We start from the raw sequence: 13,947 nt of genomic DNA on the forward strand, positions 1-13,947 counted from the left end.
GTGGTTTGTTGGCTGTGCGTTGCAAAAGATGTGAGGTTTTTATAGCTTGTTTCCTTTTGTTTCTGTTGCGTTGAAACTGGAAGAGGGTAACACTCTGGCAAGATCTGGTGCATCGGTCTCTCACACTTCACTGGTCATTCCAAATTAATGTCTGGTTTAATCTCTTCTGTTTTCTTCTAAATTATAAGCAGTGAGCCAACATTCAATAACAAATGTATGATTTCACTTCATTATTCTAACTGACTTTTTCATTTAATAACATTATTTAATCTGTATAAAGGAATATATTTTGTTTTGACTTGTTGTTTGAAACCACATCAGCAAATTCAGAAATGTAATTGATGATTGTCATTTTCAAAAATACTTATTAAATCACATAAAATATAGAGTATTTTAAATGTAGGTCAAGTGAGGGGTTTTAGCATACAATACCACCTGTGTTCAGTATTCAGAGTGCCTTGACTGTTGGAACTGCTGGATTCAGAAATTAAACATTTGACGTAATTCTCACTTCCCCAGCAGGGAGAAAAAACACAATGGTTTAGTGCTGCAGAAAGTTTATTGGTCTTATAAGAGTGGAATAAATGATTCAATGTTACACCAAATGATTATAAAGCAATGTGATAGGCACTGATGTGAGCAAAATTATTTAATACTGATTTTCAGCGTGCAAATCTCGCCACAGAAAAAAAATCGATGTGATGTTCTTCTTCAAAATGGTATATAACCAATATAACTGTTACAATTCAAGCAGATTATTGGCTAATACAGTATACAGTTGAATAATGTAAATTAAATGAAAGTGGTATTATGGTATATGAAATATGGTATTATGTATGATATTTTGATAGCATGTCAAAAAAGAAATTGGTTATAAAGGTCACACATTTTTATTGCAGTCGTTCACCCCATAGATTTTATCTGGCGATTTTCAGACTTGTGTTTCAACCAAACCATAGCGCTGTTGCAGAAATCTCGGCCAACGTGAAAATGAAGTGTGTCAGGTCCAAAGCTCCTCAGAACTTCTGGCTGACCAGAGGACTGAAGGCCTTGGAGCAGTCGTGGCCTTCGGCCATGAACTGCTCGATCTCCTCCACAGTGCGCGGCACGCAGGTGAGCAGCTCCACCCCGTCGGCGGTCACCGCGATGTTGTCCTCGATGCGCACCTGCACGAGAAAGGAAATTCAGCGCAGGCACAACGTCGCCATTCAGATCCGGCAACACGCGAGGAGTAAACAGGCAAGATGTTCCTCAGATTACGCATTATTTCCAGGTCAGCCATTTAAAAAAAAATAATTAACTCCTGGATGGAAAAATCCTCACAGAACATTAAAAGTTTTTTCAGTTGATTAAAATAATTTACAAAATTGCATGAATGGAATCCAGTAGCAAGAAAGCAAGAAGCAAAGGTTTTTTTAGACCCAGAGCACTTTGGTTATTTTCACATATTACTATTAATTTTCACATATACATGCAACTAATGGCATTTCTGACTCTAATAAAACAGAAGGCAGAATTAAATCTCTTAAATTCTAAATCTGTAACACGGGAACATAAAGGGTAATTGGTTTTCGGAACACAAGTCAATGCCAGACATGTTTCACTCTGACAGAAATGTGATTTAAGATTCTCAGAGTATTATTCTATTTCTTCTACCTTCGCCAAATTGGGTCTGCTGACAGAGAGAGGATTCATAATAACCGTTGGCTACATAAGGCAGTAAAATACAAATGCATAACAATGCCCAAGCTGTCTGAAGTCAACATCTGGCCTCAAGGCATTAAGCAGTGGCAAGAAAATCACCCAAACATCTCCTTCTGTAACAAAAAACTTATTCTACTCCCGTTAAAGGATAACATTATTTCCTTACTAACATTTACTAAACCATGAAAGTAGCTTACATATATTTTCAAGAATAATGGGAAATGGGGTTTTCCCTGAGCAGAGCACTACTTGTCGAAATGCTGTATATATGTGTGGTTAAAGAGCACACTCGCCTTTCATTTACAACTATTTTTATACACTTTTGTCAACACTTTTTATACATAGCAGGCCCCCCATTTCAGAGCACCATAATGTTTGGGATATATTAATATTATGTAAATAAAAGTAGTCATGTTTAATACTTTGTTTCATGTCCTTTGAAGGCAATGTCTTAAGTCGGTGATGTCATAGACATCACCTGGTGCTGAGTATCGTCTCTGGTGATGCCCTGTACTGCAGCCATGTTCAGCTCCTGCTTGCTACAGGTGTTCAGTTGGATTCAGATCAGGTGAATGACTTTGCCAGTCATGAATTTCCAAGTTTTTGGCTTTAAAAAACACACTTTTTGTGTGTAGTTTTAGCAGTACATTTGGGATAATTATCTTGTAACTGGCCGCCATCACTTTGATACAAGTGAATTTTGGTCTCATCTGATCACAAGACCCTTTTCCGAAACTTTGCAGGATCTTTTAGGTACTTTTTAGCAAACTGTAACCTGGCCTTCCTGTTTTTGTGGCCAACAAGTTATGGTGGCCTTTTTCAAACAATAGATATTTCTGACTCACACTTCTGTCTGCTTCAATCCAAAGTTTACAATAATAAAAAAAATAACAATAGGCACACAGATCTGATTAAATGATCTGGTTTTCATCTGGCAGTGTAGCCTCTCTAGTTTTGTTTGTGAAGCATTCTGCGGACAGTAGTAACTGACACATCCACCCCTGTCTCCAGAAGAGTGTTTCTGATCTATCGGTCAGGTGTTTGGGGCTTTTTCTTCATTATGGTGAGAATTTGTTGGTCTTGAACTGTGGAGGTCTTCCTTAGTCTAACAGGCCCTTCGTGAATACTGAGCTCACCAGCAATCTCTTTCTTCTTAATAATGCTCCAAACAGATGCTTTTGGTTGACCTAAGGTTTGACCAATGTATCAGACAGTTTTTCCCCCTTATTTTTCAGCATCATAATGGTCCCCTTGACTTTCATTAGCAGAACTCTGTTCATTATGTTGAATTGAACAACAGAACACACCCAAACATTTTGGTGCCTTGAAATTGTGGGCTAAGTAGAAAAAGTGCTGTAATTTCTACATGGTGAAACTAAAGGTTTCAAGTAGCATTAAATAGAGCTTTTCAAATATGGTCTTGTTTATTTCTGTCAACATGAATACCTGTTGAATCAATGTTTGCACATTGCCAATTGCAGTAGTATATAGACTGTGTTTATCTGTGCATAGCGGGGATATATATTCATATGTTTGTGTGTACGCTCGTGTGCGTGTACAGGGAGGGGGCTGGATAGTCGCACGTGTGTGTGTGTGTGTGTGTGTGTGTGTGTGTGTGTGTGCGTGTGTGTGACCGGACTGACCCCTCCGCTGCCGCGGAAGCGGGCCAGCACGTCATTGTTGATGAAGCAGCGCTGGGCGGGAGAGGCCAGGGCCTGGTCCAGCAGGTGGTCGATGAAGTAGATCCCAGGTTCTACCGTCAGCACCATGCGCTCCTGCACCACCCGGTTCATCCTGAGACTCTTCAGACCTGGCTCATCGATCCGCTCCACACCCTGACCGCACGGCACAGGAGACAGGCATGGTTATTATTATTATTATTATGTGGCTGAACAACTAAGCATCCTTTTGTTTTGGCTTTATCAATATTAGTATTCTTTTCCACCACTATCTCCTGAACTGATCACCCAGCTTTCATTGATTCATTGATCACATCTAGCACAAAAAACACGATACATTAAATGGATTTCATGAGAGCAGCAACAACTAGGGCATTTGTACAGAATGCAAAGAAATATAATGAGTAATATCAATGCAAAAAAGAGGCAATAAGTATTGGCTTCTAACTGCAGAGCTGACTGAAATGTATGGGATGCAAGTATTTCAAAGCTCAACCGGAAAAAAATCTATTTTTTTGTAATTCATATTTTATCCCCGATTTTTCCCAAACCCAAACTCTAACTTGTTGATTTCCCGCTAGCCACCCTTCCTGCCAACTTTAGGAGAACAGAGCCAGAGACACGCGACTCCTCCGATTTGTCTATTCTCAATTTTTTACACACTGCAGATGCACCACCAATTACATACTACCCGTGTTACTGGAGGGTTATGAGGTCACCATGGTTTGTGCATCCACAGACACCCAGCCTGACCTGGAGTGGCTGACAGAGAGCGATGGGACCAACAGAACTAGCCGGCTTACCCGCTATTATTTTCAGGCAAGGCTCGGCCAATTGCTGCCTCGCCAATGCGGACATCCAGCCATAGCCGGCAATGGCGCGGCTGGGACCCAAACACCCAGCCGCAGGGCTCACAATTTTTGCTTTCAGAACGAGCGTTTTTACAGCACGAGGCCAAATAAACTTTCTTAGTAATTGAGAATAGAATACGTGGCAATTAATGGCTCACAGCATGCATGAACAGCTTTTCTTTTATTCTGCTCTCATTACTGCAACCTCTTTAGCATAATACAAGTCCGGCTCTGGCTCTCTTTTGCTATCTGGCACTCACTGTATTGGGCTGGGTGACGGGCACGCAGATGAGCTAATAAATTGCTAGTGTTTCCTCCTTTACAAGGGACCATTTTCAGGCACATGGCAAACTGGGTTTGTAGCATCTTCTCAGTGAAACTCAAAATACTGCCATACTAATTTTGGGGTTTTTTTTCCCCCAGACTTGCACATTGGTGTGCACTATGCTCGCTATTACCTAAAAGATGCAGAAATTGACATGAAAGGGTGCCAATTCTGGGCGACTAAACACAAAAAGCAGCTGCTTCTGTAAAAATGGTGCAACATATACACATGTAAATGGCATGAAATAAAAGCAGATTGCCGGTACTTTTGTCTAAGATTCATCTGTTGGTCTCAAATAAAAAAATAACACATTTCACTGTGCTGTTACTTTCGGAGGGCACAGTACAAACAATTATATTAGCAAATAACAGGCTTTTAAAAAATGGCTAACAAGCGAACTGATTTTAGCAACAGTTCATCGATGTGTCCTCACTCATATTCAAAGCACAAATGTTGAGAAGACGAAGTTGTTTGAAAGCCAGAAGCCAAAGTTTCAAGTTTAATAAAAAAAATTAATGGATAATGCGATATACAAGAGAGGCTGTATCTTCAGAGAATGAGTCCCACCTCTCGGGTTTGTGAATATTGGGATGTTCAAAAACCAAAATAAATTGAAGCTAACAGCAATTAACACAACTGAGTAAGCTCTTATCTGACTGATTCTTAGGATGTCGGGGCTTTTTAGGACGGCAAGCATGTTATTAGAGAACAGAACTGTATGGCAAGAAGACAAACCAAGAAAGAAGTTTAAATTATTTTAAGTGAAAAGCACAGTGCATGAAAAATACCACAGCGTTACGAAGTACTTGAATTTGTAAGCATTCTGGTCAAAGGTACTGCCAAGTAAACATTATGGATGAATAAGCATAAATTTAGTTGATTTTTTGTGACAAATAAATTCACAAACAAAGGAAACTTTTCAGCAAATATAATGACTTGGAATCCCATTTTCTTTCCTGGAACTGTGAAGCCGAGCGCAGACACCAACAGATCGCCCACATACAGAGCAAAATGTCACCCTGGCTTAGGTTTGGTGCTTTATTGACTGAAATGCTTATTATATTAATAATGACCTAATATAGACAAATTCAGCCTTGGTTAAAGCTCAGTCTTAGTTCGTTCAATACAAAACACACCAAATCTCCAAAGCAATCAAATTTTCTGAGGCAGGAGATTCTTGCAAACCAGAAGCTGAAGAATACCAGTACACTAAGGACCAGTCTCTCTCTCCTCACTCTCTTTCACACACACACACAAACGCACACACGCACACACACACACACACACACACGTAAGAGTCTCTATCACTCTCTGTCTGGGCTAGGGTAAGAACCTGTGTTGGATTCTGTGGGACAGTCCCATATCTTGACCCTTTAACCCTGAATCACCACAACTACAGAAAATATCCTGCATTTTGTTAAAAAAATATAACAAATTTTGAAACCATATATCATATAAAATATGTTTTTTCTGCACCATAGTAAACCCTTTTCAGAGTATGGCCATGCATACATGTTCTAAATCAGGTGGTAACAAATGATATTCCCTGTACAGAAAATCATGCCGTTGTCCTGCATTTGGGCTATTCAAAGGTGGTCACCCTAGTCTGTCCGAAGCCCTCCGTGATGCATACTGACCTCTGGGTACCCGCCCACGTCATGCACGTCGATGCCCAGCAGGTGACCCAAGCCATGGGGCATGAAGACGGCACCCATGTGAGCCTTGAGCATGTCTTCCACACTGCCATGCAGGATTCCCACTTTCACCAGCTCCTCCAGGTGGACACGGTCGGCCATGCGATGCATGGCTGTCCACAGCACCCCTGACGACGAGAGACATAACCAGAATTAACCAGTGCCACATAATCTATTTGCACATTGCATAATGACAGCTGCCCAACTGCTGCTGCTTTCAGACAGAAATATGGCAGCATTTCACAAAGCTTCACCAGTGGAGTCGATTTCCAAACCATTACCAAGATGGTTGCCACACCAGTGCTAGAGCAGAAAGAGGGTTAGCTTCAAAAGGCCACAGCTGTGAAACTACCCGTGATACTATATCACATATGATTGAGCAACATGCACCACAGCACAAAAGCCAAACCTGTTCCTCGTGTCTTCAGTAAGAGGGAGGAGAGATTAACACGGGAGAGAGAAAAGACGATAAATTTATATTCATAACGTGCAGTTCACAACTTTGAATCCAGAAAGCCTGTCGCTGACAGGTTTTTATTTTTGCTAAATGCCCACAAGGAATTTATTTTCTTTGCTAACTTATTCCAAAAAATGACAAAAAAAAACATTATTTTTTTGCTCCCCATGAAATTCCAAGAAGGCATGGTTTTGAGAGTGCACTTTTAAAATTTTTGGTGGGATGGGGCTGGTTGTTTGAAACAGTCTACAGATGGCTGCCCCTCCCTCCTCAGTTGTGAGTGAGGGATATCTGTTGACAGGCAGCCTACACACTCTCTGAAGCAGTGATACACTGATCCTCACTGCTGAGAAATCGCTGTGGAGCTCCGGGTGGTGCTGCCTGCCCTCGGATGTTGTGGAGGGAGATCTAGAGATACTGAGGAGCTCTGAGAAGTCAGTTTCCTGCACGTCCCTGGGTAGTCCCCCACAGAGACGGATCATCTCACCCCAAAGTAGTTCCCCCCACCTTGAGACAGACACCATTTGGTTGTGATAACCAATGCTTTTATGTGAGTTTTGCCCAAGGATGACCGGTTGGGCTATGTGATGTGGACGGAGCGTAGCACAGTGGGTAAGGAACTGGGCTTGTAACCGAAAGGTTGCAGGTTCGATTCCCGGGTAGGACACTGCCATTGTACCCTTGAGCAAGGTACTTAACCGGAATTGCTTCAGTATATATCCAGCTGTATAAATGGATACAACTATGTAAAATGCTATGTAAAAGTTGTGTAAGTCGCTCTGGATAAGAGCGTCTGCTAAATTCCTGTAATGTAATGTAGAATGTGACGTTTACCAAGATTTCTGAACTCATATATAGAGAACCTCCTAGTTTCTAGAGAAGCTTCTTGAGAACTACTAAACTGCATTTATGGCTGTCATGAATACAAATAATCTGTGGAAGGAAGAAACCATGGAATGAGCAGTTAATATAACCTTGATTAGCTTTAACGGAATTGAATGCCATATCATGAAGGACCATCAAATATGTACTAGCTTCCTTTATGAGGCATGTAAGAGCCTTAGGAGGTGAACTGTGTGTGCTGCAAACCACATAAGATCTACTAGATGAAGGTAGACCAGGGCATTATAGAGAAAGACATGGATGTGTGGGAATTGGATAAGTTTCTCAGTTTCTTCCATGCCTTTTCCTATTCATTCTTCATTCTATGCCAAAGAAAATACTGCTCCTAGAGATTTTAGGCAATTACAGGTTACCAATGAAAAAGTGTATCAATAAGAAGAGCTAAAAACACCAGATTTGTACATGCTTTGAGGTGTTCCATGAAGGCAGAAGAGCAGTAATGACAACAAACATGGGTTTCAAAACCAGCTCAAGTCAATTCAACCTCAACCTGAAATTCAATAAAACGAAGGGGGAAGGAGGTAGGGCCTATACCTGGCTTGATGGCGGCCAAGACAGCGCGGGAGGACTTCAGCACAGCCTCATAGATGGCCTTCTGATCATCTGTGAACTTCCCATTGGCTGGAAAGGAGCAGGTGATGTCAGAACTGTAGCAGTAGTACTCTCCGCCCATGTCGAACAGACTGCAAAAAACAACAAATCCATCATTGTTAAAACTGCACAAGTGCATGCCCTGAAATGCAGATTGACAAATTTTTTTTAGCTCTATTTTTTTCTTTATTACACACTGTATATTGACCATTCACAATTACCAGTAAACCCATTCAGGAGGGCACTGCTAAACACACATGTAGCCAGCTGCTGCTTCTTTTCACTCAGTATTCCAGATGAGCATCCCAGTCGTTGCACAAATAGACTGCCCTCTCTGTACAGCTTGGCAAGCAAACATCACGTAAAAAATGATGTACTGTATCACGATGTGCAATAATGCTGTGCAAAATCAAGGCTAGAAGCTTGACTGGCCAATTTCACCAGGTTTGTCAAATAGTCCAAAGGGTTTATGATTGAGCTTATAAACATGTAGCTGATTACAAAGTAATGGCATAAAAGGCTCACCACATGTCTCCATCTTGGATGGTTTTATCATTGGGGGCTCCAGCATGGCCGTAGTGCAGGACTGAACTGTTGTTTCCACTGTTAAAACAGACAATGTTGTTAAAACACATTTTACATCTCCAGTTTTTAGACCAATGTTGTCTTTACTTCCCAGCTTGGTACTCTGTCAGTTCAAAGGGTGCACATTAGCAGCTGTGTCATCCGAAACACAGCTGGCACTTCTTTTAACTCTTTAATCTACCAGATGAGCTGGGTAGACACAGTGCCAGAGCAATGCAAGACCCATGTAGCAGGTGCTGCTAGCAGATGACCTGATGGACCATAGAAGTCAACTGTCTACATTATGTCCGTGGTGTTCCCAGCCTCAGGCTTATAAGACCCTCCCACCCTGAGCAATGCTATGTGAAATTATGCATGGTACTTCAAGCCACAGTTGGCACAGGCATGGTCAGTGGCCCATTCTAGATTGTGGGACGTATCACTGCACCAAGTGCTGCAGTCAAATGTACCTCATGGTAGTCCAAACCTGAGTGTATATGAGAATGCACTAAACTCATCAACTCATGCTCATGCAGATAAGACTTCCATTCAAGTAGGAGACAGAGTTTAGTCATACACAGCACACCATCCACTATTTCAATTATGAAAAGATTTGATTAAATTATATTTTTACATTGGATTAGATTTAGAGATTTTTGGTGTCCATTTTTGTGGGTTTTCTTGGTATTCAAATTGAACTGTACGTTTTTGATAGGCTAAACAGTTGTTTTTTGCAATGCTGATTTTTAGAGATGCTTCTGATGACCTGCTGGCTTTACAATGGTAGATATCGTACATTTGGGGGTTCATAGTCTGAAGAAATAAAACAGACAGTAAGTCCAACAGTCCAAAACAGCTTGTACAGTTATGTTTCCACAGGCTCTAAATACAAACAGATTCATTTTAAAGCATTTATTCACAATTACAAATATAAATATCAGTTTTTGATATTGAACTGGTACTTCTTTCCTTGAGCTTACCAATCTCAGGTTGCCTGCACGATAGGCAATAGTTTGACAATATTAACAAAAACAATATTAAACTTAATTGTTTTGAAGAATAATCAGGTTATATACAAATGTACATCCCCTGGAGGCACAATGACTGCATTGGAGTTATATGAAGTATATTATTATCTGTATCTGAATTGTACATAATAAAGGAAAATAGCTTCTCACATGAAAAGCCATAATCACAGAGAGAGCCACAGATAAAGCTGGATGCACTTCATTGGTATTCTAGTACAATGTGTGTGATTTCCAGCCTTTAGCCTTTACCTCTATCATGTGACTGAGGTGATAATGTTCCAAATGCATAATGATAGCCATTGGGATAGACTGTGACCTTTCATCAGCTCCTTCTCTACAGACACCTCTGTTCTGAGTTCAGTCAGCTTCATCCATCTGTGTGTGTGTGTGCGTGCGTGCATGCGTGCGTGCGTGTGTGTCAGTGTGCCGCATGAGTCGGAAGCGCTCTTCTTGTAGAAACAAATGACCCATGAATTGCAAATGTCAAAAAGCACATTTTGATGTCTCTAATACAAATCATTACATGCAGATGATTGCGATTGTATCTCTTTCCCCTCCCCCTCCCCCAGACACACAGGTAATGCTTGTGGAGGTCTCTCGAAAGACTTCGCTGAGCTGACTATGGCCAGAATGTGAACCATGGGGTGAGATCGGATATGGCACAGTCACAGAGCTAGCATGGGCGATCACGCCCCTGTTACTATCTCCGAGTTTGGGGGGCGAGGGGGGGGCGGTGCTGATTGACAAACTGTGCCAACCCTGGCTGTGACAAACACAGATCATGTGGCATCTTGACTGTTATCTCTAGGGCCAGCTGCTTGTACCAGTAAGAGCAGAACTGCTTTGAACTCAGCTTCTGTTTAACTCGGAAAGCTGACAGTGAGTAGAGCACAAAAGAGGAAATACTGGAATAGAAGTTTTAATAAATACTGTACTCACATATTTAGGCAATAGTATACAATCTAGTGTCCTATAGTTGGTTAAAATGGACCATTATGCATTGCAGTTAAGTGGAACATTATATTACAGTGCTTAGTTTTCAAAGTAAAACCAAAAACCTCTCTCCACACACTTGTGCATTAAATGCTGGTCTGTAAATCAGGTGTACATGGCACATGCAGTTGGAATGAGTCTTACCTTCCACAGATACAGGTGTAGGAGGTGTGGCGCATGCCCCCACGTGAGTAGCAGTAGTGCTGGAACAGACTGGAACAGAGAACATTGCACCTTCACTGATGGCTGACAGACAGGTCTGTACAGTGGTTTAGTGCACTGGGTGCGAGACAACCTCAAATGTAAGGTCAGCTATCGGATGCAATGGTGTGCTTTTTTCAGTAGTCTAATAACAACGTAAATCAATTAATTCAGCAGAAAGACTGTAATCTCCAGAAACTACAAGAAACACCTCTTTAACACAGCTAAGATAGTGCAAATAAGGTTTTCCATGCGTAAGCGCATTTACATTACGTTTTTGTAACCGCTCTTTATCTGTCAAAATTGAAGTATTAAATATCTATTATGTGTTGAGGCCAGTTGTCCTGTTGCACATGAAGGAAATCTTTTTCAGCTGCTGAGATCTTCAATCACCTCACTATGAATTTATATGGTGTGAGAAATGGGAGACAAGAAGAGCAGCGATATATTACAGGGTTTATTGAAAGATTCTTCACGGGCACAGACATTATTCATGTCACAGGAGATATCTCTCAATTACCTACCGTGTGTATCTCATGTTTGACCAATTGTATCCCACAGCATTTAATACAAATGGATGAAAAGAATTATACTTATGCGAGTTCAAGCATAATCCCAAGACCCGTATAAATCACTTACTGTACTGCCATATAGCAACTTTGCCACAATATCATGTATGACTGCACAGCAATCTCCTGCTTCCAATCTGGGCAGTTTCCAGTCCCAAACTACTAAATTGTAAGATTTCAAAAGTCAGTTTCATCTTTTACATCTTAAGGAAGGGATCTATAGCAGAAGTTGCCACTGTACTGTGTCTGAAAACAAGCAGACCTGTTGATTTATTAACCCACAAGACAAAAGATGCATATTCACAAACTCCAACATATTACTATTTATCTAATTTGTTTTGAGAGCAGTGCTCATCCTGCTATCAGTGCAAGAAGTCTCGTCCCCAGAGAGTCCTCAAGCTCAGACCCTGTTTGGAGCCTCTTCCAGAAGCTTCTGACCCAACCTCCCAGGACTCTTCAATCAATCTCGAGCTTTGGCTGCTGAATTGATCCATAGCCGGTTGTAAATCTGGGCATTACTTTGTGCCGTGGCCCAAGGTGAAAACGTGCCTCTTTGTTTCCAGAAAGAAATGGCCATTGATTCCACAATCTGTGCTTTATCTGCCACTCTGTATCTACTACCCTTTGTTAGGCCAGGCCACTTGATTCACATATTTCCTTTTCCTGCCTTAAAACAAAGGGGTACTTTTTCATCAGGTCCTCTCCATCTCTGTACAACTAGTGTAGAATATTCACACAAAATTGCATTAAGATGCTCAACAGTTTTCCCGCAGTTGTTTTACAGTCTCACTATACTATTTCATTTGACTGTCATCTACAGGAGACGGCATAGGTGATTAAAACAAAATGCAAAAGCTCACTGTCATCTCCGGAGCAGGGCCCTTCTCACAAATGCGCGCTAAACTAAGCACATGTTCAGGGTGAGCACTTTTCCACCAATCTCTAGCTTGACACGAACTTCAGCCAAGCAACGTGCCATGCAATTCAGGACCAGGGTGCATAAGCCTGTCAGGTGCACAAGAGCATCATTTCAATCACGGAGGGAGAATTCACTGAGAACCGCCCGCAGGCGAAGAGGAGACTGAGATCGCAGCTCCGAGAGGCAACCAGGACCATGTCACTCCGTGAAGTGGCACACTTAATTAGCGAGGGCTGGGGGGGCCGAGGAGGTGAGCCACCCAAGTTCTGATTATTTGTACTTCTTAGCCTCTGAGATGAAAGTTCTAATTAAAATCACAAGCCACCATATCCCATTCCCGAAGTGGGAGAAAGTGTATTCTGTGCTGTTGCTTACTGAGAGATCTTTTTTGCTGATGTTCAAATATCATGATATCCACTCTGAAAAATTTGCAATAAACAGCGAACATAATATATTCCGACATTCTTAGCATGAGAATGGAATTCTGTGTTCACACTCACTATGCTCTTTGCTCAAATGTATTCCTGGCTTTCAAACTCCCGTTTCTACATACCAGGCTAAAGACATCCTGACAACAAACTTACAAGATTAAATTAATAATAATGTGTTGTGCTGTTTGATGCACTGCGCGCATACAGAATCAAACACAATTGAAATGCTTCTGTCAACTTCTCAGTCGTTTTCCATCCCAAAATATTATGTGACATTACGTAGCATTTATTTAAAATCCATTCTTATCCAGAGTGGAGAAGCATAAGGGAATTCACATTATTCATGTGTGCTACAGTGCCAGACTTAGCTAACAAAATGTTTAGACCAGAGAGTACAGACGCAACATCACTAAAGCAAGTGAACTATTAACTAACCAAGAACCAAAATACACATGCTGGATACAAACACATTAGGTGGCAGTGCTAGAAGATGGGGAAGGGAGGGGAACCAAGATGCAGTCTCAAGTTGGTTCCTTTTCAGTCTATGTTTGAAAATGGCTGACAATTCTGCTGTCCTGACAATCGTGGGCAGTGTTTTACACCCATTGGGGGCCAGTATAGACAGGCATCCACCTTGAGGTTGCAGAATTTAGTCATCTGGCAAGGCAGTAATGTTTGAATAGTCATTGGGGGTATGGTAGAGACGTTCCATTCACTGTACAGGTAGATGCACAGGACTATAGAAAGGTCTGCTTCCCTGGCTGTGCTGGAGGCAATTGCCACTGCAAGAGCCACATCCCTCTCATTTGTCCTGATCCTCCTAGACCAGTCTGCAGCATATAGTAAACCAGGATCCAAATCATTGATTTGCTGTTGAACCAATTCAAAAATCGCATGATATGGTAATTAGGATACATCTATACAACTACGTAGCAACAACCAATAAAATCTGATCACCACCACATGCTCTTCAAAATGAAAAGCAACACAAAGGCACACAGGCGGGGGTTCATTAACAAACTCAGTGTTGGTTGTATA

General features: G+C 41.4%; 1 protein-coding gene across 1 annotated transcript in view; it reads right to left on the bottom strand.

Annotated features, from left to right (window-relative positions):
• Positions 1–540: 540 nt before the first annotated feature.
• pepd (peptidase D) overlaps positions 541–13,947 on the bottom strand; it is a 71,899-nt gene continuing 58,492 nt past the window's right edge. The window contains exons 10-15 of the mRNA XM_035418079.1: positions 10,934–11,002; positions 8,730–8,807; positions 8,148–8,296; positions 6,197–6,381; positions 3,348–3,539; positions 541–1,166 (exon numbers count right to left, since the gene is read on the bottom strand). Coding sequence (XP_035273970.1) covers positions 1,017–1,166; positions 3,348–3,539; positions 6,197–6,381; positions 8,148–8,296; positions 8,730–8,807; positions 10,934–11,002 — 823 coding nt within the window. The 3' untranslated portion in view covers positions 541–1,016. The remainder of the gene's footprint in view (positions 1,167–3,347; positions 3,540–6,196; positions 6,382–8,147; positions 8,297–8,729; positions 8,808–10,933; positions 11,003–13,947) is intronic.

This window comes from Anguilla anguilla, chromosome 5 (genome assembly GCF_013347855.1).
Source record: "Anguilla anguilla isolate fAngAng1 chromosome 5, fAngAng1.pri, whole genome shotgun sequence".
In the NCBI taxonomy this organism is placed as follows: domain Eukaryota; kingdom Metazoa; phylum Chordata; class Actinopteri; order Anguilliformes; family Anguillidae; genus Anguilla; species Anguilla anguilla.